Source organism: Molothrus ater, unplaced genomic scaffold (genome assembly GCF_012460135.2).
Source record: "Molothrus ater isolate BHLD 08-10-18 breed brown headed cowbird unplaced genomic scaffold, BPBGC_Mater_1.1 matUn_MA122, whole genome shotgun sequence".
Taxonomy (NCBI): domain Eukaryota; kingdom Metazoa; phylum Chordata; class Aves; order Passeriformes; family Icteridae; genus Molothrus; species Molothrus ater.
The window spans coordinates 129,224-152,150 of record NW_023416576.1 but is presented as its reverse complement, the minus strand read 5'-3'; the positions used below and the strand labels follow the sequence as shown (position 1 = coordinate 152,150).

General features: G+C 61.1%; 3 protein-coding genes across 5 annotated transcripts; all 3 read left to right on the top strand.

The window, feature by feature from the left end:
• The first annotated feature begins 108 nt into the window (after positions 1 to 108).
• On the top strand, positions 109 to 6,326 carry LOC118701039 (solute carrier family 22 member 6-A-like). Of its 3 annotated transcripts, none has more exons than XM_036405614.1 (11): positions 109 to 225; positions 1,852 to 2,524; positions 2,835 to 2,938; positions 3,050 to 3,204; positions 3,541 to 3,709; positions 3,783 to 3,906; positions 3,989 to 4,104; positions 4,407 to 4,621; positions 5,064 to 5,172; positions 5,278 to 5,481; positions 6,090 to 6,326. In XM_036405614.1, the coding sequence occupies exons 2-11, from the start codon at positions 1,880 to 1,882 to the stop codon at positions 6,169 to 6,171; spliced, it is 1,923 nt and encodes a 640-aa protein (XP_036261507.1). In that variant the 5' UTR covers positions 109 to 225; positions 1,852 to 1,879; the 3' UTR covers positions 6,172 to 6,326. The 3 variants fall into 3 exon arrangements, with proteins under 3 accessions (XP_036261507.1, XP_054374240.1, XP_036261505.1); XM_054518265.1 differs by lacking the exon at positions 109 to 225 and adding an exon at positions 462 to 476; XM_036405612.1 differs by lacking the exon at positions 109 to 225 and having other exon boundaries at positions 1,751 to 2,524.
• A 1,114-nt stretch (positions 6,327 to 7,440) lies between these two features.
• LOC118701042 (solute carrier family 22 member 6-B) lies at positions 7,441 to 12,220 on the top strand. Its single transcript, XM_036405618.1, has 10 exons — positions 7,441 to 7,809; positions 8,260 to 8,360; positions 8,695 to 8,849; positions 9,202 to 9,370; positions 9,661 to 9,784; positions 10,287 to 10,402; positions 10,530 to 10,744; positions 10,961 to 11,069; positions 11,171 to 11,374; positions 12,005 to 12,220. The coding sequence occupies exons 1-10, from the start codon at positions 7,441 to 7,443 to the stop codon at positions 12,087 to 12,089; spliced, it is 1,647 nt and encodes a 548-aa protein (XP_036261511.1). The 3' UTR covers positions 12,090 to 12,220.
• Positions 12,221 to 15,476: 3,256 nt separating this feature from the next.
• Positions 15,477 to 22,204, top strand: LOC118701043 (solute carrier family 22 member 6-like). Its single transcript, XM_036405619.2, has 10 exons — positions 15,477 to 15,842; positions 16,446 to 16,549; positions 16,867 to 17,021; positions 17,608 to 17,776; positions 18,106 to 18,229; positions 18,881 to 18,990; positions 19,655 to 19,869; positions 20,368 to 20,476; positions 20,951 to 21,154; positions 22,067 to 22,204. The coding sequence occupies exons 1-10, from the start codon at positions 15,477 to 15,479 to the stop codon at positions 22,134 to 22,136; spliced, it is 1,626 nt and encodes a 541-aa protein (XP_036261512.1). The 3' UTR covers positions 22,137 to 22,204.
• Positions 22,205 to 22,927: the final 723 nt, after the last annotated feature.

Below are 22,927 nucleotides of genomic sequence, written 5' to 3'. Positions count from 1 at the left end.
CTGATCCATCGGGGGGGGCCCTGTGGGGCCGCCGAGCCCCCGGCAGGGCGGGCGGGGGGACCCAGAGGCGTCCGGACCCCCCCGCGGCGCTGGAATTCGCCTCCTTCCCCCCCCCGCCGTTAATCCCGGTGGCACCAAAAGCGGCGATTTTGGCCTCGTTGTGTAACGGAGGGACCGCGGCGGGGACAGCGGGACAGACGGACAGGGACAGCGCCGCGAGAGCAGGTGGGACACGGGGGGACAGCGGGACAGACGGACAGGGGGACAGGGGGACAGGGACAGGGACAGACGGACAGGGACAGCGCCGGGAGAGCAGGTGGGACACGGGGGGACAGCGGGACAGACGGACAGGGGGACAGGGACAGGGACAGACGGACAGGGACAGCGCCGCGAGAGCAGGTGGGACACGGGGGGACAGCGGGACAGACGGACGGGGGGACAGGGACAGAGGGACAGGGACAGCGCCGCGAGAGCAGGTGGGACACGGGGGGGACAGCGGGACAGACGGACAGGGACAGACGGACAGGGGGACAGCGGGACAGGCAGACAGGGACAGCGCCGGGAGAGCAGGTGGGACACGGGGGGGACAGCGGGACAGACGGACAGGGCACAGGGACAGGGACAGGGGGACAGCGGGACAGGCGGACAGGGACAAGGACAGCACCGGGAGAGCAGGTGGGACAAGGGGGGGGACAGTGGGACAGACGGACAGGGGGACAGGGACAGACGGACAGGGACAGGGGGACAGGAACAGGAGGACAGGGACAATTGGGGGACCCCCGGGACAGGTGGGGTTTGGGGGAGCAAAGGTGGGGGGACAACAGATGGGGACAGTGGGGGGACCTCGGGATGGGGGTGGCACCTGGAGGACAGGAGGGGACAGGAGGGGACAGGAGGGGACAGGTGGGGACAGGAGGGGACAGGAGGGGACAGGAGGGGACAGGTGGGGACAGGAGGGGACAGGAGGGGACAGGAGGGGATTCCTGGGGCAGGACTGGGGGGAACATTTGGGGGACACAGGAACAGGTTGGGACACCAGGAAGGGGTTGGGGACATTGTTGGGGGGTTGGGGACATTGGACGGGTTGGGGACATCGTGGGGGGACACTGGGACAAGCTGGGGACACTGGGGGTGTGGTGGGGACAGGGGCTGGGTTGGGGAAATCCCAGAGGGGACACGGGACAGGTTGGGGACATGGTGGGGGGACACAGGACAGGTTGGGGACATCAGGGAGGGTTTGGGGACATCACAGAGGGGACACGGAGCCACAGCTGGCCGGATGTCCCCATCCCTGGGGAGCTGCGCCGAGGTGGAGCAGGGACAGGGACACGCTGGGAGGGGATGGGGACATCAGGAGGGGTTGGGGACGTGTGACGCAAGTGGTGACACCGTCCCCAGTGGCCACCACGTCCCCGGCTCCGTGTCCCCTCCCTGTCCCGTGTCCCCATGGCCCTGGGGGTGGCTGTGTCCCCTATGTTGGTGTCCTTCTGTCCCAGTGTCCCATGTCCTGCTGTCCCCATGGGTGAAGATGTCCCCAGGCCCCAGTGTCCCCGTGTCCAGCAGTGTCCCTGTCCCCAGCATTGTCCCCATGTCCAGCAGTGTCCCTCTGTCCGGCAGTGTCCCCATATCCAGCAGTGTCCCCATATCCAGCAGTGTCCCCGTGTCCAGCATTGTCCCTCTGTCCGGCAGTGTCCCCGTGTCCCGCGGTGTCCCCGTGTCCAGCATTGTCCCTCTGTCCAGCATTGTCCCCATGTCCAGCATTGTCCCCGTGTCCAGCATTGTCCCTCTGTCCGGCAGTGTCCCCATATCCAGCAGTGTCCCCGTGTCCAGCATTGTCCCTCTGTCCGGCAGTGTCCCCGTGTCCCGCGGTGTCCCCGCGATGCCGTTCGGGGCGGTGCTGGCGCAGGTCGGGGGCCTGGGCCGGTTCCAGGTGCTGCAGACGGCGCTGCTGGCGGTGCCCATCCTGCTCATGGCCAGCCACAACCTCCTGCAGAACTTCACTGCCGCCGTCCCCCCGCACCGCTGCCGTGTCCCCGCTGTCCCTGGTGCCACCTCCGCTGTCCCCGGCTCCACCTCTGCTGTCCCCGGCGCCACCCCAGCACCACCTGGTGCCACCTCGGCACCACCTGGTGCCACCTCAGTGGCCCCTCGTGACTCCTTGAGAGGCTCCAACACCGTCCTGAGCTCTCCTGGTGGCACCTCGGGGTCACCTGGTGCCACCCTGAGGTCCCCCAGTGGCTTGCACAGCACCAGTGACACCCGTGTCACACTCGGTGGCACCGTGGGGTCACCTGATGACACCAGTGTCCAGCCTGATGGCACCTGGGGGTCCCCCAATGGCACCCTGGGGCCTGCTGGTGCCATGCTGGGGTGGTCCAACGTCACCCTGGGGTCTCCTGATGTCACCCTGGGGTCCTGCCGGCGCTATGTGGCCAATGTCACCGGTGGGCCCCGGGCCACCGAGCCATGCCGTGACGGTTGGGACTACGACCGCAGCATCTACGTGGCCACCATCGTCACCGAGGTGGGGACACGGGGACATGGGGACAGGGAGGGTGGGGAGGTGACCACGGTGTCCTTGGGGGGGGACAACACCTCTGTGGGGACGGGGGGAGGGAGGGGAGAGGGTGGGATTTGGGGTGAGGTGGGAGGGACAAGGGATGGATGGATGGATGGATGGATGGATGGATGGATGGATGGATGGATGGATGGATGGATGGATGGATGATGGATGGATGGACGGACGGACGGACGGATGGATGGATGGACGGACAAGGGATGGATGGATGGAGATGCAGACAGACAGACTGACAGATGTCCCCCTGTCCCTGCAGTGGGACCTGGTCTGTGGCTACCGACAGCTGCGGCAGATGGCCCAGTCCATCTACATGGCCGGGGTCCTGGTGGGCGCTCTGGTCCTGGGGGGCCTCTCAGACAGGTAAAGGCAGCAGAGACCCCGCCCCTCTGTGCCTCAGTTTCCCTGTGGGGCTCTGGACAGTTCATCCCTCCTGGGATGGCTCCCAGTGGCTCCCAGTGGCTCCTGTTGCAGGTTTGGGCGCAAGGCCATGTTGATGTGGTCCTACCTGCAGCTGGGGGTGATGGGGACCTGCACGGCCTTCGCCCCCAACTACGCCTCCTACTGCGTGTTCCGCTTCGCCGGGGGGATGGCGCTGTCCGGCTTCGGCCTCAGCATCGCCTGCCTGGGTGAGGGGACACGGGGACAGCCCGTGGGCAGGGGGACATGGCCGTGGAGGGGGACAACGCAATGGTCATGGGTGGGGACAATGCAATGGTCATGGGTGGGGACAGCCATGGGTAAGGATGTCCCAATAGTCGTTGGTGGGGACATCCCTGTGGCCATGGGTGGGGACAACCCAATGGTCATGGCGGGGACATCCCGTGAGCGAGGACATCCCTGTGGCCATGCTGGGGTCACACGGCGTGGACGCGTCTGACCGTGCTGGGGTGGCCGCACTGAGCAGGAGGGTCCCAGCTCTGTGGGGACACCCCCAGTGAGCCGTGTCCCCATGTCCCTGGCAGTGGTGGAGTGGATCCCCACGCCCTACCGCGCCATCACCGTGGCCATCACCGGCTTCGCCTACACCCTGGGCCAGATCATCCTGGCCGGGGTGGCCTACGCCGTCCCTCACTGGCGCTGGCTCCAGCTCTCCGTGTCCCTGCCCTTCTTCGTCTTCCTCCTCTACTCCTGGTAGGACGTTGGGCCCCTCGGGGAGGCCCTGGGGATGTGGGGCAGTGCCTCAGTTTCCCCTGGCTGGCTGCAGGTGGTTGGCAGAGTCGGCGCGGTGGTTGGTGCTCTCGGGCAAGGCCGAGCGGGCGGTGAAGGTCCTGCAGCGCGTGGCCACCTTCAACAACCGCAAGGAGGAGGGGGAGAAGATCACGGTCGAGGTCTGGTGGTCCCACGGTGGGGATGGGGGCTGGAAACCACCCCCAGGCCCCTCCCCAACCTCTCCCGTTTCCCCTCTCCCAGATGTTGAAGTCCAACATGAAGGAGGAGCTGGCAGCTCTGAAATCCTCCTACACCGTCTCCGACCTGGTCCGGACCCCCGTGATCCGCCACATCTTCTTCTGCCTCTCCATCGTCTGGTGGGGCTGGGGACGAGGAGGGACGGACGGAGGGATGGATGGATGGATGGATGGATGGATGGATGGATGGATGGATGGATGGATGGATGGATGGATGGATGGGGGATGGATGGATGGATGGATGGATGATGATGGATGGGTGGGTGGGTGGATGGATGGATGGAAGGGTAGATGGACAACTGGACACCCAACCAGTGACCCCACCCATCCAACCCTCTCCTCCCCCACCTGCCGTCCCCATCCTGTCCTGTCCCAGGAAGGTGATGTCACCTCAAGGTCCCCCATCTCCTGCCTCACTCCAGGTTCTCCATCAGTTTCTCCTACTACGGCTTGGCCATGGACCTGCAGAACTTCGGGGTCAGCATTTACCTCATCCAGGTGATTTTCGGCGCCGTTGACTTCCCAGCCAAGGTGGTGGTGACTGTGTCCCTGAGCTACGTGGGCCGGCGGCTCTCGCTCATGGTGGCCTTGTTCCTGGCCGGGCTGGTCATCGTGGCCAACATCTTTGTGCCCACAGGTGGGTGTGGAGGGGGACGGGGGTCTCCATCACTCTGGCCACCAGTGTCCCCAACTTGTCACGTGTCTTCCTCCACGTTTCCATCACTGTGTCCAACCAATGACCTCATCCCCACCTGCCCGAGGTGTCCTTGCATGGTGGTCAAGCCCTGGTGTCCCCATGTCCCCCCACCCCACATCCAATCCCCGGTGTCCCCATGTCCCCCCATGCTGTGTCCCAGCCCCGGTGTCCCCATGTCCCCCCACCCCATTTCCGATCCCCGGTGTCCCCATGTCCCCCCATGCCGTGTCGGATCCCCGGTGTCCCCATGTCCCCACACCCTGTGTCCAATCCCCAGTGTTCCCGTGTCCCCCCGCCCTGTGGTCAAGCCCTGGTGTCCCCCTGTCCCCCTGCGCCGTGTCCCATCCCTGGTGTCCCCATGTCTGTCCCTCTGTCCCCGCAGAGCTGCAGACGGTGCGCACGGCGCTGGCCGTCATCGGCAAGGGCTGCCTGTCCGCCTCCTTCAACTGCGTCTTCCTCTACACCACCGAGCTCTACCCCACGCCCATCAGGTACCGCCCCGTCCCCGCGTGCCCAGGGTGGGGCAGGTCCCCGTCACCCCTCCCCGGACACCCCCAGGGCGCTCCGTGCCCCCCGTGACCCTCCCGGCGCCGCAGGCAGACGGGGCTGGGCTTCGGCAGCACCATGGCGCGCGTGGGCGGCATCGTGGCGCCGCTGGTGAAGATGATGGACGAGTACTACCCCTTCCTCCCGCCCGCCGTCTACGGGGTGGCCCCCGTGGTGGCAGCCGTGGCGGCCGCGTTCCTGCCCGAGACCCTCAACACGCCCCTGCCCGACACCATCGAGGAGGTGGAGAACAGGTGGGGACAGGGATGGATGGATGATGGATGGATGGATGATGGATGGATGGATGGATGGATGGATGGATGGATGGATGGATGGATGGACAATGGATGGATGGATGGATGGATGGATGGATGGATGGACAATGGATGGATGGATGGATGGATGGATGGATGGATGGATGGATGGATGGATGGATGGATGGATGAATGGATGGATGGATGGATGGATGGACAATGGATGGATGGATGGATGGATGGATGGATGGATGGATGATGGATGGATGGATGGATGGATGGATGAATGGATGGATGGATGGATGGATGGACAATGGATGGATGGATGGATGGATGGATGGATGGATGGATGGATGGACAATGGATGGATGATGGATGGATGGATGATGGACAATCAATGGATGATGGACAATGATGGACAACCCCAAGCCATGAGGAGATTCAGGGTCAAGGGACCTCTGGCTGCATTGAGGGACAGGTGGATGTATATGTTGGCAGAAGAACGAGCTCTGTGACTGGCTGAATGCTCGGCCTGGGCCACTCTACCCATACCATGACCCCCCTCCTCCTCCTCTTCCCCCTCCTCCTCCTCCTGCTCCTCCCTGCAGGACCAAGCAGAAGCCAGCAGGTGACCCCAAGGAGAAGATCGCGCTCCAGCCCCAGGACGGGCCCCCCCTGAAGGAGGCCTGAGGGACCCTGGGGGTGGGCACAGCCCCCCAGCCCTGGCCACCAGCGACCACCACCCCAGGGGTCCCCACAGCTTGGGGGGGAGACCTGGGTCGTGACCGGTGACCTCCTGTTGGGGTGGGGACATCTGGGCAGGAATAAAACAGCGCTGGTGGGGACACGTCTCGGGGTCTTATCTGTGCCCCCCCAGGCCACCCCCAACAATCACATCCAAGGTCACCTCCCATGGGACAATGCCCAAGGATGTCCCTGAGGTCACTTCCAATGAGGGGACAACCCAGGACCCCTTTTTTTGGGGGTCATCTCCACAGGAGGACCCCCCACAACCTTGTCCATCGATGAGGTGGCACCCAAGACCCCCATTTTTAGTGACACCTCATAGCCTTGTCCAATGGGACTCTACCCAAGAACCGTGTCCCCAAAGTCCCCTCACATAAGGTGGCACCAAGAACACCACGCTGGCCGTCACCTCCGACAAGACCATCCCAAATAACCCCGAACCAACTCTTCTCCTGGCTGAGGCGCCCCCCAAATCCCAGAGAAGGTGGAGAAGCACCACCCAAATCCCACCCCGCCCCCTCCCGGCACCACCCCGATGCCCCTTCCCCGATTTCCGTCCCCTGAGGCCACCCCGGCCCTTGCTCCCATTTCTGATGTGTCCCTTGGCCCCATCAACTCCCCATCAAAAATTAACCCCCGGCGGGGAATGCGCTGACCCAGGCAGGGCCACCTCCGTCAGCACCTTTCGGTCGCCTTTTGACCACTGAAATCGCTAAAATTTAACCCAGAGGCGCCACCGAAGGCCGGACATTGGTCCATGCCAGGAGACCTCCTCTCCCTGCGGTGCCCACTCTGGTGCCACCCAACCTCCTGGACAGCCCCTCTCCAAAACCTGACTTTTCCCCTCAAAAAAGCAATGCTGTCAAATAATAATTAAAATAAATGAGGTATTCCTTGTCTTCCTGCCCCAAATTGCTCCAGTTTTGCCCCACTTTGGGGGACTTTTGCCCCGAAAACACCTTTATTTTTACCCCTGGACACCTTTGTGCTGCACTTTTGCCTTCTCATGCTGGAAAACCACCAAAAACCCCCCGGAGACGTCAAACATTAACCCAAACCACCCTCGGGTCAGGTTATATAGGAGACCACCCCCGGGTGCTGCTGGAGGGAAGACACCGCGTGGCACAGGGAGGCGTTTTTGGGGTGAAACCCCTGAAATCCGGGGCTCTGCATGGCTGTGGGGCGTTCCCCGGCCCCGGTGGTGGTGGCGCGATGGCTTTCGCCAGCCTCCTGGAGCACGTGGGGGGCATGGGGCGCTTCCAGGTGCTCTCGGTGCTGCTCCTGTCCCTGCCCGTGCTGATGATGGCCAGCCACAACCTTCTCCAGAACTTCACCGCCGCCACCAGCGAGCACCGGTGCCGCCCGCGCCCGGGGGCCAACGCCAGCGGCCTCGACCCCGAGGCCCTGCTGAGGGTCTGGGTGCCCCGTGGGGAGCGGTGCCGGCGCTTCGTGACGCCCCAGTGGTGGCTTTTGGAGGCCAACGGCTCGGAGCCCACCAACAGCTCCTGGCCGGAGACGGAGCCGTGCGGGGATGGTTGGAGCTACGACCGCAGCGTCTTCACCAGCACCATCATCACGGAGGTGGGATGACGATGGGGGAGTTTTGGGGGGTGTCTGGTGGGCTTTTCACCCAATTCCATGGGTGGGTCCCACCCGGAGGCACCAACAAAGGGTCTGCTGCCAACACGGCATTGACCACTCCCAACTGGAGCATCTTCCCTGCTCGACCTTCGGTGGAGATGTCAACACCAGGAAGGCTCAGGAGGGGAAGGGAGGGATGGGGAGGTGGTGGCCATCCACAAGGGGGTCACAAAGAGGTCACAAGGGGGTCACAAGGGGTCACAAGGAGGTCACAGGACCCTTGGATGGACCTTCCAACCACAGCAATGCCGGCAAGGTGGCCAAGCATTCATTGTCACCTTTCCGTTGGCCATTCATTGACCTTATTGGCCGTTTTTGGTGGGTTTGGGGTTTGGGAGGCCAGAGGGGACCCTGAGCTCTGTCCCACCCCGTGTCCTCGTCCCTCGGCAGTGGGACCTGGTGTGCAGCTCCCGGGGGCTCAAGCAGCTGGCGCAGTCGCTCTACATGGCCGGAGTCCTGGTGGGCGGCGTCTTCGGGGGGCTCTCGGACAGGTGAGGGGGTCCTGCAGGCAGGTGGGGTGGCACCAGGGGGGTCCTCTCGCCTTCTCTGCCTCCTCTTCATTCCCTCCTCTTTCTCTTCCTCGTCCTCTTTTTCCTCCTCGTCCCCTTTTTTTCCTCAACCCCTTCCTCTTCCTCACCTTCCTCACCTCTCTTCCCCTTCCTCACCCCTTTTTCCTCCTCTTCACCCCCTCTTCCTTCTCCTGCCCCTTTCTTCATCCTTCTTGTTTCCTCCTCCTCTTCTCTTTCTCTTCCTCTTCCTCCTCCCCCAGCCCCATTTCTTCATCCTCACCCCCGGCTGCTCCTCCTCCTCCTCATCCCCGCCCAGGTTCGGCCGCCGCTCGGTGCTCACCTGGTGCTACCTGCAGATGGCCGCCATGGGCACCTGCTCGTCCTTCGCGCCCACCTTCAGCGTGTACTGCCTGTTCCGCTTCCTGACGGGCATGGCCTTCTCGGGCATCGTCCTCAACAGCGTCTCCCTCTGTACGTCATCCCTGGGCGCCCACCTGGGTGGGCTCCGTGTCCCCCTCAACCTGTGGGAGCCATCTCGATGGTGTCCGTGTCCTCCAGGCACCATCCCGGTGGTCTCCATGTCCCCTGGGCACCATCCTGGTGGTCTCTATGTCCCCTGGCCGCTGTCCTGGTGGTCTCCATGTCCTCCAGACATCATCCTGGGGGTCTCCATGTTCCCTGGGCACCATCCCAGTGGTCTCCCCGTCCCCTGGGCACCACCCTCGTGGTCTCCATGTCCCCTGGGCACCATCCTGGTGGTCTCCCTGTCCCCTGGGGTCCCGGTGGGCACTCCCAGGGGGTCCCCACGTGCCGTGTCCCGCAGCTCTGGAGTGGATGCCGACGCACATGCGGGCACTGGTGGGCACCTTCATGGGCTACTGCTACACCGCCGGGCAGTTCCTGCTGGCCGGCGTCGCCTTCGCCGTCCCCGACTGGCGCCAGCTGCAGCTCGTGGTGTCCCTGCCCTTCTTTGGCTTCTTCCTCTACTCCTGGTGAGGAGGAGGAGGGATGGATGGATGATGGATGGATGGATGGATGGATGGACGGACGGACGGACAGACGGATGGATGGATGGATGGATGGATGGATGGATGGATGGATGGATGGATGGACGGACGGACGGACGGACGGACGGACGGATGGATGGATGAATGGAGCTGTGGGGCCTGCACAGACATGGGGGACACGGGGCGATGACCAGAGGGACAGGGGGACGTTGCTGGTGGGATGGAGGTGGGACAGTGACCATAGCTGGGCTCCTGCCCCGTCCCCTCCCACACAGGTGGCTGACAGAGTCAGCGCGGTGGCTCGTCATGGTGGGGAGGTCCCACCAGGCCCTGCGGGAGCTCCAGAAGGTGGCCAGGATCAACGGGAAGAAGGAGGAAGGGGACAAGCTCGACATAGAAGTAAAAGGCTCCATCGGGTCCCCCAGGGTGTCCCTGGGGCGTTTTATAGGGATCCCTTGAATATCCACCCCATGGAGAGCTGTCCATCCATGGTCACTGTATCCATCACCCCTCACGCACCCCGTCCATCCATCCACTCATCATCCCAGTGACATCCATCTCCTCCATCTCCTCCATCTCCATCCATCCCCTCACCCATCCATGAATCCACCACCTCCATCCCACCACCACGCTGTCCATCTATGGCCACTGTATCCATCATCCCTCACGCACCCCGTCCATCCATCCACTCATCATCCCAGTGACATCCATCTCCTCCATCTCCTCCATCTCCACCCATCCCATCCGTCCATGAATCCACCACCTCCATCCCACCACCTCCATCCCACCACCCACCCATGACCCCCCTTCCCTTTTTCCACCCATCCTGCCCAGACCTGCCCAGGTACAAGAGGGTCCCCAGTGCCCCACCGCCATCCCAGAGCCCCCCCTGTCCCTGCAGACCCTGAGGTCCCACATGGAGAAGGAGATGACGTCGTCAAAGACCCGCCACACCGTGGCTGACCTGGTCCGGACGCCGGTCCTGCGCCGCATCTCCTTCTGCCTCTGCTTCGTGTGGTACGGCCGGCGGTGGAGGACACCAGTGGGTGGTTGTCCATCCCCCTCCACGTCCTTGACCTCCCCGTGCCACCCCACACCTCCTCACAGGTGACATCTTCACCTCCTCTCCCCCCTCGTGGCTCAGGTTCTCCACCAGCTTCGCCTACTACGGGCTGGCCATGGACCTGCAGAACTTTGAGTTCAACATCTACGTGATCCAGCTGATCTTCGGCGCCGTGGACATCCCGGCCAAGCTGGTGTCCATCCTCACCATCACCTACGTGGGGCGCCGCTTCACCCAGGCCGCCGCCCTCATCCTGGCCGGCTTGGCCATCCTGGCCAACGTCTTGGTGCCACGAGGTGAGACCAGGGATGGTGGCAGTGGTGTCCCCTCATCTCCAACCTCCCTGGGAGGGCCCAGACGAGCTCAACTCATTGATGGAACATCCAGGTTGCGTCATTTTAGCTTTTTATGGGGGATTTGCCCCAAATCCTGGTGTTTGGGGTCTTTTGTCAAGTGAGCTCAGCCCAAGTGGGGACATTGAGGTGACTCCCAGGTGTCTATCTGTCCCGCAGAACTCCGGACACTCCGGACAGCCCTGGCGGTCTTTGGGAAAGGTTGTTTGGCCGCGTCCTTCAACTGCGTCTTCCTCTACACGGGCGAGCTCTACCCCACGGTGATCCGGTAAGGAGGGGACGTGGCTGGGTGGTCCCTCAGGTGGTGCCTCAGGTGGTGCCTCAGGTGGTGCCTCAGGTGATGCCTCAGGAGCTCTGCGTGTCCCACAGGCAGACGGGCATGGGCTTGGCCAACACCATGTCGCGGCTGGGCAGCATCATGGCGCCCCTGGTGAAGATGGCGGGCGAGCTGTTCCCGGCGCTGCCCTTCGTCATCTACGGCGCCGCGCCCGTGGTCTCGGGGCTGGTGGCCGCCCTCCTGCCCGAGACACGGAACGTGGCCCTGCCCGAGACCGTGGAGGAGGTGGAGGGAAGGTGGGGCTGGAGAGGGATGAGGGGATGGATGGATGGATGGATGGGTGTGTGGTGGGATGGGATGGAGGGTGGGGAGGGACAGAGGTAGAGAAGATGGTTGAACGTGGGGGTGGAGGGATGGATGATGGATGGATGGATGGATGGATGGATGGATGGATGGATGGATGGATGATGGATGGATGGATGGATGGATGGATGGATGATGGATGGATGGATGGATGGATGGATGGATGGATGGATGGATGGATGATGGATGGATGGATGGATGGATGGATAATGGATGGATGGATGGATGGATGGATGGATGGATGGATGGATGGATGGATGGATGATGGATGGATGATGGATGGATGGATGGATGGATAATGGATGGATGGATGGATGGATGGATGGATGGATGGATGGATGGATGGATGGATGATGGATGGATGGATGGATGGATAATGGATGGATGATGGATGGATGGATGGATGGATGATGGATGATGGATGGATGGATGGATGGACGATGGATGGATGGATGGATGATGGATGGACAGAGGGAAGAATGGAAGGATGGACGGACGCCCATCCCAGCACCACAGAAACCCCCCTGTTCCCTCCAAGCCCCTCATCCCTCCCTCCCCACCAGGACACGATCCCAGAAGGACGAATCCCGACATCTCCAGGTCCCTCTCCAGCCCACCCCATCCAGCAACTCCACAGGGCCCCGTTAATGCCCCCGCACACCAGGGAACCCCCAAAATCCTCCTCCCTCGCTGCTCCTGATGGACGAACAAGCAGGATTGGGGGGTGGAGGAGCTCCAAACCCCCCCCAAGAGCAAAGGGACAGCAGTGACCACAAGGACCCGGCCGTCCCTTCCCTGTGGACTGGGGCGGAGGGGACGCTGGGCCCCCCCAAATCTCCACATCGAGGACGTTTCGGCCGCGCTGGAATAAAAACCAATAAAAGCAAAGCTCGAGTGCGATGAGGCCGGTGGGGGTGGGGTGGGGGTGGGGTGGGGGTGGGGTTGTTTTCCCACGGCCGCGGGGGGTCCCGCGCAGCCGGGCCGGGCCCGCCCCGAAGGAAAACACGAGAACAGCGGGAGCAGCGGGAACAGCGGGAACAGCGGGAACAGCGGGACCCCCCCCGGCCCCTCCCCCTCGGCCCGAGCTGCCGGGGATGGGCAAGGCCGGGGGACAGCGCGGGAAGGATCCGGGACCCCCAGGATCGGGGATCACGGGGATCGGGGAACCCAGGAACCAGGATTCCGGGGATTGGAGTCCCCAGGATCAAGGATCCTGAGGATCGGGGATCCCGAAATTGGGGACCCTTAGGATTGAAGATCCCAGGGATTGGGGATCCTGGGGATTAGAGGATCCTGAGGATTTGGGATCCTGGGGATTGGGGATCATGGGGATTGGAGATCCTGGTGTTTGGGGACCTCAGGAATTTGGGATCCTGAGGATCAGAGATCCCAGGGATTAGGGATCCTCCTGATTGGGTATCACGGGAATTGGGGGCCCCAAGAATCCCCATGTCCAGGTGCCTGGGGATCCCAAGGACCCACAGGCCCTGTTCATGGACACCCCAAAGACCCAGATGCCAAGGATTCAGGTGTTTGGATCCCGGGGACACAAGATCCAGGGTGCCCTGGCATCCCAAGAGCTCAGGGATCTCCAGGACTCAGGGATCGCAAGGATCCTGAGGATCCCAAGGACCAAGGACTCCGATGCCTGAGTGTCCAGGGATCCCAGGGATCCCAGGGATCCAGACCGCCCTGGCATCCCAAAGATCCCGGCATTCTGAGGGCACGGGGATGTCCCAGAAGTCCCCAGGAGCCAGAGATCCCGAGGATCCGTCCGCGTGTCCTCACACCTGGCTGGCGCCCATCCCGGTGCCCGGCTCCCCCCGTCCCCGCCACGCTCCGCTGCCCCCGCCGCCCTCCTGCCCGGGGTCCAAGGGGCTCCCACGACGCGGTTCAGAGCCCCCGGGACTTTGCCTCATCAATGATCCACCCTGGAGGGGCCCGGAGGGGGCCGGGGGTCCCATCTGCCACAGCCCGGGGGCTCCCAGGGCGAGGATGAGGATGGGCCGGGCTGGGTGCGGTGAAGGGGCAGCCCCGGGGTGGCCCGGGTGGGCCCGGCGTGGTCGGCACCGGCGTTTCCGGCCCGGGAGCGTCTCCAGCGATCCATGGCGGGGTCCGGAGTCAAACGTTAACCGGGACCAGGGCGGCCTTAAATAGGAGCGGGGCCAGGCCGGGGGCAGGGCAGGGCCATGGGGTGGTAGCGGCCGCCGAGGGCTCCGGATCTGGTGCTGGGAGAGGCCGGGAGTGACTGGGAGTGCCCAGACAGGTGAGTGATCAATACCGAGATCAATGGGTCACGGAGAGCCCGGCGAGGCCAGGAGAGAGATCAAAGATCAATAGATGGATCGGTGGAGAGGAGGGCTGATCAATAGAGAGATTATGGGTCAGAAGGTTGATCAATAGGGAGATTGAAATAAATAAATCAGCAAATAGAGGGGTTAAAGGTCAAGAAATCAATCAAAAGAGCAATTAAAGGTCAATAAATCAATCAATAGGAAGATTACAGGCCAAGAGATCAATACAGAGGTTAAGATTGATCATTGATCAGTAGATTATAAATCAATAACTGGATCATTAGAAGGATTGATGGAGAAGAAGAGCGTTATTCTGATTGGTCGATTATGGTTCAATAGATTCGTCAATATAAAAATAGAGACCATTATATGATCAATTAACAGATTAGAGATCAATTTATTGGTACTAGAGATACACAGACTAACAGATGGATCAATAGAGATCCCCCCAGATTAATAGATTGATTGATCATGCCATCAATAGATTAATAGATCAATCAATAGTTCAATAGATCAATAACAGAAACATATGGATCAATAATGCGTAAAGAGATCATGGACAAATTATGATCAACCTATTATAGATAAGGGGAGTCTAGTGATCAATAATTTATCAATGCAGAAAGAACTCGCTGCATTGATTGGCAATTGATAAATCAATCAATAGGTTGATTATCAGCAGAAAATCGATTTGTTGGTCGGCTAAGGATCAATAAACGGGCAGAGAGAGCAGAGAGATCCATTGATCCATGGATTGATCGATTGACCGGGGGTGAAGGAGGGGCCGGGGGGGGCGGGGCTGAGAGAGGGGCGGCCGGAGGGACAGAGGGACGGCCGGACGGACAGAGGGACGGCCGGAGAGCCCGGACAGTCCCGAGAGTCCGAGCCGGAGCCAGGAGCGGCCGAGAGAGGAGGAGGAGGAGGAGGAGGAGGAGGAGGAGGAGGAAGAGGAGAACAGGTGGGGATTGATTGATCGTGAGGGATCTGAGGGATCGGTGGGACGGGGGAGAGAGGATTGATTGATTGATTAATAGATTGATTAATTGGGAAGGGATGAGGGGGAGCTGAGAGCAAGAAATGATCAGTGATTGATTGATTGATTGATAAAGTGAGAGTGACGGCGATAGGTGGATTGAGGAATAGATAATAGATCAACATATTGATAGATCAGAGACACAGATTGATTGATCTATCAACAGACAGATCAATAGAGATCAATAGATTGATAGATTGGTCAGCAGGTTGATCAATCAGGCTGATAGATAAATCCACTGATCAAGGGATGGATCAATCTGTTAACACATCCGTTGATCCATCTGATAGACCAATAAATTGATTGATTGATTGATTGATTGATTGAGCAATCAATAGGTGATCAATAGAGGGTCCTTGTGCCATTCTGGGGACTGTCCACTCTCGTCCATCCACCCTCGGCCACTCTGTGTCCTTCCTCCACCCCTGGGGCCAACCCTCATCCTCCTCCCTCCCCCCCTTGGTCACCCCTTGGTCACCCCTTGGTCACCCCTTGGTCACCCCTCCGCTGACCACCCAAACCATCCCTGACCTCTCCTGACCCCTCCTTTGGTCCATCCCTGGGTCTGTCCATCCCCTGACCACACTTTGGCCATCCCTGACCACCCTTTGGCCATTCCCTGACCACCCTGTGGCCCTTCCTTGTCCTTTCCTCCTCTTCCCCTCCACAGCTGACCAGGCCCCTGTCCAGCTCCGTCCCCCTCCGGCCATGTCCTTCGTGGAGCTGCTGTCCCGCCTGGGTGGCATGGGCCGCTTCCAGGTGACCTACGTGGCCGCGCTGGCCGTGCCCCTGCTCATGCTGGCCAGCCACAACCTCCTGCAGAACTTCACCGCCGGCATCCCCGAGCACCACTGCCGGCCCCGGCCCGCGGCCAACGCCACCGAGGTGCCCCTGGTGGTGTCCATCCCCTGGGACGGCCACCGCCGGCCGCAGAGCTGCCGCCGCTACGTGGAGCCCCAGTGGCACCTCCTGGACGTCAACGGCTCAGCCAACGGCACCGAGGCGGCCACCGAGCCGTGCCACGACGGCTGGACCTACCTGGACGGCATCTTCAGCGACACCATCGTCACCGAGGTCAGGGAGGGGGACACCAGGGGGTCCCTCAGGGCCGGGGATGCTGGTGTGCCTCTGGTGGCCCCATGGTGACCCTGTGGTGTCCTCATGATGACCCTGGTGGTGTCCCTGGTGGTGACCCCCATGATGACCCCCATGGTGACCACATGGTGACCCTGGTGGTGTCCCTGGTGGTGACCCCCATGATGATCCCCATGGTGACCACATGGTGACCCTGGTGGTGTCCCTGGTGGTGACCCCCATGATGATCCCCATGGTGACCCTGTGGTGTCCCCATGGTGTCCCTGTGGTGACCCCCATGATGACCCTGTGGTGTCCTCATGGTGTCCCTGTGGTGTCCCTGTGGTGACCCCCATGATGACCCCCATGGTGACCACATGGTGACCCTGGTGGTGTCCCTGTGGTGACCCTGTGGTGTCCTCATGGTGACCCCCATGATGATCCCCATGGTGACCCTGTGGTGTCCCTGTGGTGTCCCTGTGGTGACCCCCATGGTGACCCTGTGGTGTCCCCATGGTGTCCCTGTGGTGACCCCCATGGTGACCCCCATGGTGACCCCCATGGTGACCCCCATGGTGACCCCGTGTCCCCTCCCGGTGGCAGTGGGACCTGGTGTGTGACTCCAAGAAGCTGAGGCAGGTGGCCCAGTCCATCTACATGGCCGGGATCCTGCTGGGCTCCACCCTCTTTGGGATCCTCTCTGACAAGTGCGTTGGACTGGGAGGAACTGGGAGGAACTGGGAGGGACTGGGAAGGGGAAGAGGGGTGTGGTGCTCTCTGCTCCCTCTGGGCCCCACTGTCCTGGTGTCCCCATGGTTCCCCTCTGTCCCCACGTCACTCCCAGTGCTCCCAGTGCCCATATTCTTCATCCCAGTGTTCCCAGTGCCTTGTGTGCCCATCCCAGTGCCCACACCCCCAACCCAGCATCTCCAGAACCCAGGACTGTCCCATCCCAGTACCTCCAGTTCCCCACGTCCCCCATCCCAGTGCTCCCAGTGCTCCCAGCGCTGCCGTGTCCCCGCAGGTTCGGGCGCCGGGCGCTGCTCACCTGGTGTTACCTGCAGCTGGGGGCCACGGGGGTGGGCACGGCGGCCGCCCCCTCCCTCCTGGTGTACTGCGTGTGCCGCTTCCTGACCGGGCTGGCCATGGCCGGCGTGTCCCTCAACTCCGCCTCCCTCTGTGAGACTCCGCCCCGGGGACCCCCAGACCAGGGACCCCCAAACCAGGGAGGGACCCCCAGCCCAGGGAGGGACCCCCAAACCAGGGAGGGGCCCACACATCCGCCCCAAAACCCAATGACCCATGGGAGGGTCCCAACCCCACCTCATTAACCCAACCCCAACCCCATTGACCCAAACCCATCCCACTGACCCGACCCAACCCCACTGACCCAACGCCACCACCCCATTGACCCTTGGGAGGGTTGTGGCCCCAAACCCATCCTACAGACCCAACCCCAACCCCACTGACCCAACCCCATTGACCCAACCCAACGCCATTGACCCCACCCCACTCCACTGACCCATACCAACCCCACTGACCCAACCCCATTGACCCAATCCCACTGACCCAACCCAACCACATTGACCCAACCCAACTGCATTGACCCAACACCACTCCCCTAACCCAAACCGAACCCCACTGACCCAATCCCACTGACCCAACCCCACCCCACTGACCCCACCCCACTGACCCATGAGGAACCCAAGCCCCAAGCCCACCCAGGCCCCCCCGGGCCAGCCCCTGACCCCACGGCCATGCCCAGGCATGGAATGGATCCCGACGGAGGCGCGGGCCGTGGTGGGCACCATCAATGGCTACTGCTACACCCTGGGCCAGTTCGTGCTGGCGGCCGCAGCCTTCGGGCTCCCGCGCTGGCGGCAGCTCCAGCTCGCCGTGTCCCTGCCCTTCTTCGTCTTCTTCTTCTACTCCTGGTAAGGGACCCCCTAGGTGTCCACCCCCAGTGTCCACCCCCAGTGTCCATCCCTGGTGCCCACCCCCAGTGTCCACCCCCAGTGTCCATCCCCAGTGTCCACCCCCAGTGTCCATCCCCAGTGTCCATCTCCAGTGTCCATCCCCAGTGTCCATCCCTGGTGTCCACCCACAGTGTCCATCCCCAGTGTCCATCCCTGGTGTCCACCCACAGTGTCCACCCCCCGTTTCCACCCCCATTGTCCATCCCTGTCCCCCCCAGTTTGGGGTCCTTTGGGGGCGGTGGGGTCCGGGGGGTGTTGGGGACCCCCAGGTGTCACCTGTCCCCCAGGCTGTACGTGGAGTCCGCGCGCTGGCAGGTGACCTCGGGCAGGCCCGACCTGGCCCTGCGGGGGCTCCGCAAGGTCGCGAGGGTCAACGGCAGGAAGGAGGAGGGGGACAAGCTCAGCGAGGAGGTGGGGAGGGGTCTGGGGGTCGCCCAGATCCCTCTGAACCCCCAAATCCCCTGATTTGATCTGCCCCTAAATCCCCCCAGTTCGCCGGTCCCTTCCCCTCCATCCCTGTCCCGCCCTGATCTTGGGGGATCCCCCAAATCCCCCCCTGTTCTCCCATCGATCCCCCCATTCCCTCTCTCCTCGACCCCAAACCCCCCCCAGGCCCCTTGGATCCCCCCCAGATCCCTCGGAACCCCGCGGGTCCCTCTGATCCCACCCCAGACCCCTCCAGATCATCAGAATCCCCCCTTAGACCCCTTGAATCCCCCCAAGCCCCCTGGATCCCCCTCCCCAGCCCCCTGGAGCCCTCCCTGGGGTGGATCCCCCAGATCCCGGGGCAGATCCCGGGGCAGATCCAGGGGCGGATCCCGGGGCAGATCCCAGGGCAGATCCAGGGGCGGATCCTGGGGTGGATCCCAGGGCGGATCCAGGGCAGATCTCAGGGCGGATCCCAGGGCGGATCCTGGGGCGGATCCTGGGGTGGATCCCAGGGCAGATCCAGGGCAGATCCCGGGGCAGATCTCAGGGCGGATCCCGGGGTGGATCCCGGGGCAGATCCCGGGGCAGATCTCAGGGCAGATCCCAGGGCGGATCCCGCGTTCTCCCCCGCAGGCCCTGCGGGCTCTGGTGCGCCGGGAGCCGCCGCTGCCAGGCGGGGCCGTGGCCGCGCTCGTCCGCACCCCCGGCATGAGGATGGTGTCGTGCGGGGTCTCCTTCGTCTGGTGAGTCCCGGCAAAAAACTCTTTTTTTTTGGTAAAAAAACACTATTTGGGGGGAAAAAACCTATTTGGGGCGGAAACTCCACATTTCGGGGAAATAACTCATCAAATTTTGGGCAAAAATCCCTGATTTTGGATGCATAAAACCACCTTTAGAGGGAAAAATGCCCCCACCTTTTGGGTCAATTTTTTGGGGAAACTTCACGTGTTGGGGAAAAACATCTTTTTGGGGAAAAAAACATCTATGGGGAAAAATCCCCACGTTTATTGGGGAAAAAACCTCATGCTTTTGGGCAAGAAATACCTTTGGGGGACACAACTTGTGTCCACCTTTTGGGGTAAACTCCCCATATTTTTGGGAAAAAATTCACACTTTTTGGGTCAAACCTACAACTTTTGGGGCAAAAAATCGTCTCTTGGGACCAAGGCACACTTTAGGGCAAACCTCGATCTTTTGGGACAATCTCCATCTTTTGGCACAACCTCCAATTTTTGGGGACAACTCCATCTTTAGGGCAAACCTCCATCTTTTGGGACAACTTCAATCTTTTGGGACAACTTCAATTTTTTGGGACAATCTCCATCTTTTGGGACAATCTCCATCTTTTCAGTCCCAACCACTCAATGTTGGGTGGTTTTGGTGCTGATTTTTCGGATTTTGGTGCAGGTTCTCCACCAGCTTCGCCTACTATGGGTTGGCCATGGACCTGCAGGGCTTCGGCTTCAACGTGTACCTGAGCCAGCTGGTGTTCGGCGCCGTGGACATCCCGGCCAAGCTCCTGTCCGTGCTGGTCATCTCCTGCCTCGGCCGGCGCCTGGCCCAGGGCGGCTCCCTGGCGCTCGCCGGGCTCTGCATCCTGGCCAACATCTTCGTGCCCAGCGGTGGGAGCGGCCACCGGGAGCGATGGGATGGGATGGGATTGGGACAGGGAGGGACACGGGGCAGGGATGGAGGAGAACGGGGTGGAGGACAATGGGATGGAGGACAATGGGGTGGAGGACAATGGGTTGGAGAAGAATGGGATGGAGGACAATGGGGTGGAGGAGAACAGGGTGGAGGACAATGGGATGGAGGACAATGGGGTGGAGGACAATGGGTTGGAGAAGAATGGGATGGAGGACAATGGGTTGGAGAAGAATGGGATGGAAGGTTTGAGAATGCAGGGATGGAGGAGAATGGAATAGAGAACAATGGGATGGAGGACAATGGGATGGAGGACAATGGGATGGAGGGATGATGAAGGACCATCAGTGGGATGAAGGGTCATTGATGAATGGTCACCGGAGGGGTGAAGGGTCATCAGGGGGCGCAAGGTCACCACAGGGGTGAAGGATGACCGGCGGGTGGACACTGAGGAGCCGAGGCTGATGTGTCCGCAGAGCTGCCGACGCTGCGCATGGCCTTCGCCGTGGTGGGGAAGGGCGCCTTGGCCGCCTCCTTCAACTGCGCCTACATCTTCACCGGGGAGCTCTTCCCCACCGTCATCAGGTGGGTGGGGCCACCCAGTCCCGCCCCCACCCAGCCAGGCACCGGCCACGTGCCAACCCCACCTTCCATCAACCCAACCAATCATCAACCCAACCACTCATTAACGCAACCACTCATTAATGCAACCACTCATTAATGCAACCACTTGTTAACCCAGCAAGTCATCAACCCAACCACTCATTAACGCAACCACTCGTTAACCCAACCACTTGTTAACCCAACCAACCATCAGCCCAACCATTGGCCACTCCATCCATCCATCCATCCATCCATCCATCCATCCGTCCATCCATCCATCCATCCATCCATCCATCCATCCATCCATCCATCCATCCATCCATCCCTCCATCCATCCATCCATCCATGAATGCCTCCACCCCTTGTCCATCCCTCTGTCACCCCTTGTCCATCCCTCTGTCACCCCTTGTCCATCCCTCTGTCCACCCCTGTGTCCATCCGTCCATCCCTCCGCAGGCAGACGGGGATGGGCCTGGGGGGCACCATGGCTCGCGTGGGCAGCATGGTGGCCCCCCTGGTGCGGATGCTGGCCGACGTCACCCCGGTGCTGCCCCTGGTCATCTACGGCGCCGCGCCCATCGTCTCGGCCATCGCCACCTGCTTCCTGCCCGAGACCCGCAACGCGCCCCTGCCCGAGACCGTCAAGGACGTGGAGAGGAGGTGAGGACACCCCAAACCCCCCCGAGACCCTTCCCTGGGGGGAACGCCCCTGTTTGGGGTGGGGTTGGTTCTTGGAGGAACCCAGGAGCTTTGGGGATGGAAAGGGATGGAGAAGGATTGGGCTGAGATGGAGGTTTTGGGGTTGGGATGGAGGTTTTGGCATTGGAATTAAGGTTTTGGGGTTGGGTTGGGTTGAAGGTTTGGGGTTGGGATGAAGGTTTTGGGGTTGGGATGAAGGTTTTGGGTTGGGATGAAGGTTTTGGGTTGGGTTGGATGTTTGGGGTTGGGTTGGAGGTTTTGGAGTTGGGTTGGAGGTTTTGGAGTTGGGTTGGAGGTTTTGGGTTGGGATGAAGGTTTTGGGGTTGGGATGAAGGTTTTGGGTTAAGATGGAGGTTTTGGGGTTGGGATGAAATTTTGGGGTTGGGATGAAATTTTGGGGTTGGGATGAAGGTTTTGGGTTGGGATGGAGGTTTGGGGTTGGGTTGGAGGTTTTGGGTTAAGATGGAGGTTTTGGGTTGGGATGAAGGTTTTGGGGTTGGGATGAAATTTTGGGGTTGGGATGAAGGTTTTGGGTTGGGTTGGAGGTTTGGGGTTGGGTTGGAGGTTTTGGGTTGGGATGAAGGTTTTGGGTTAAGATGGAGGTTTTGGGGTTGGGATGAAATTTTGGGGTTGGGATGAAATTTTGGGGTCGGGATGAAGGTTTTGGGTTGGGATGGAGGTTTGGGGTTGGGTTGGAGGTTTTGGGGCTGGGTTGGACGCTTTGGGGCCAGGAAGGGTTGACACTTTTAGCAAGACCTGAACATTTTGGGGAGAACCTTGAAGGTTTTGGGAAGGGTTGACAGTTCTGGGATCGGGAAGGACGAAAATTCCGTGGATTTTGGGGATTCTTGGGAGCTTTTGGGGTCCCTCCAGGGCGGGTCACCTCGAGGACGACGACGTCGCCGTCCCCCTGAGCAGCACCAAGAGCCAGGACGGCGCCTGAGGGGGGGATTTGGGACCCCCGGGGGGATTTTGGGGCCGGGACCCCCCTGGAGTCCCCCCCAGCCCCTCCCCCCCCGGGTTATTTATTCAAATTCAATCCCAATAAAATCTCGTGGGAATTTCGGGATCCGGCTCCGCCCGCGGCCGTTCTGGGAGGGGCTGAGGGATTTGGGGGCGTCCCCATCCCCAAAGGGGGCTCAGACATCAGGGACCCCCCCTCCCCGAGCTCGTTAACGAGCGTTAATTGGAATTCCCGCAGCTCGGCGGCCTTTGCCCCAATTCCGGCGATTTGGCTGCAAAATAAATCTGGGAACGGGATTAATTCGCATTTCCAGGCAGGGGAAAAAACCTAAACGGGGCAGATTTAACCCCAAAAAAAAGAGCAGAACAACCTCAGCACAGGCCCTTGGAAAAGTCAGATCCCAATCCCAAAACTGGGATTTCTAACACCAAAAAAAAAAGAGCAGCACAACCTCAGGATGGGCCCTTGGAAAAGTCAGATCCTAATCCCAAAATTGGGATTTTTCACCCCAAAAACCAGGCAGCACCCCCTCAATCTCAGCCCTCAGAGAAGCCACATCCCATCCCCCCCAAACTGGGCATTTTTTACCCCAAATCCAGGAACCCACCAGCCCCAAAATCCTCAATTTTTGCCCCAAATCCACATTGCGCTCTCAAATCCCAATTTTTGCCCCCAAATCCCCAATTTTTTACCCCCAATCCCACCTTTTTCCCCCCCAAACTTTGTTTTTTCCCCAACCCCTCCCATTTTGCCCAAAAAACCCCACTCAC

Bases quoted from the DNA above. Each gene is read 5' to 3' on its own strand.
- LOC118701039 (XM_036405612.1), top strand. From the start codon at position 1,751: ATGTCCAGCATTGTCCCCGTGTCCAGCATTGTCCCTCTGTCCGGCAGT. The intron at 4,622-5,063 runs GTGGGTGTGGAG...CTGTCCCCGCAG, and splicing joins CAACATCTTTGTGCCCACAG to AGCTGCAGACGGTGCGCACG. The intron at 5,173-5,277 runs GTACCGCCCCGT...CCGGCGCCGCAG, and splicing joins CTCTACCCCACGCCCATCAG to GCAGACGGGGCTGGGCTTCG.
- LOC118701042 (XM_036405618.1), top strand. From the start codon at position 7,441: ATGGCTTTCGCCAGCCTCCTGGAGCACGTGGGGGGCATGGGGCGCTTC. The intron at 8,850-9,201 runs GTACGTCATCCC...CGTGTCCCGCAG, and splicing joins CCTCAACAGCGTCTCCCTCT to CTCTGGAGTGGATGCCGACG. The intron at 11,375-12,004 runs GTGGGGCTGGAG...CCTCCCCACCAG, and splicing joins GTGGAGGAGGTGGAGGGAAG to GACACGATCCCAGAAGGACG.
- LOC118701043 (XM_036405619.2), top strand. From the start codon at position 15,477: ATGTCCTTCGTGGAGCTGCTGTCCCGCCTGGGTGGCATGGGCCGCTTC. The intron at 17,777-18,105 runs GTAAGGGACCCC...CCTGTCCCCCAG, and splicing joins GTCTTCTTCTTCTACTCCTG to GCTGTACGTGGAGTCCGCGC. The intron at 19,870-20,367 runs GTGGGAGCGGCC...ATGTGTCCGCAG, and splicing joins CAACATCTTCGTGCCCAGCG to AGCTGCCGACGCTGCGCATG.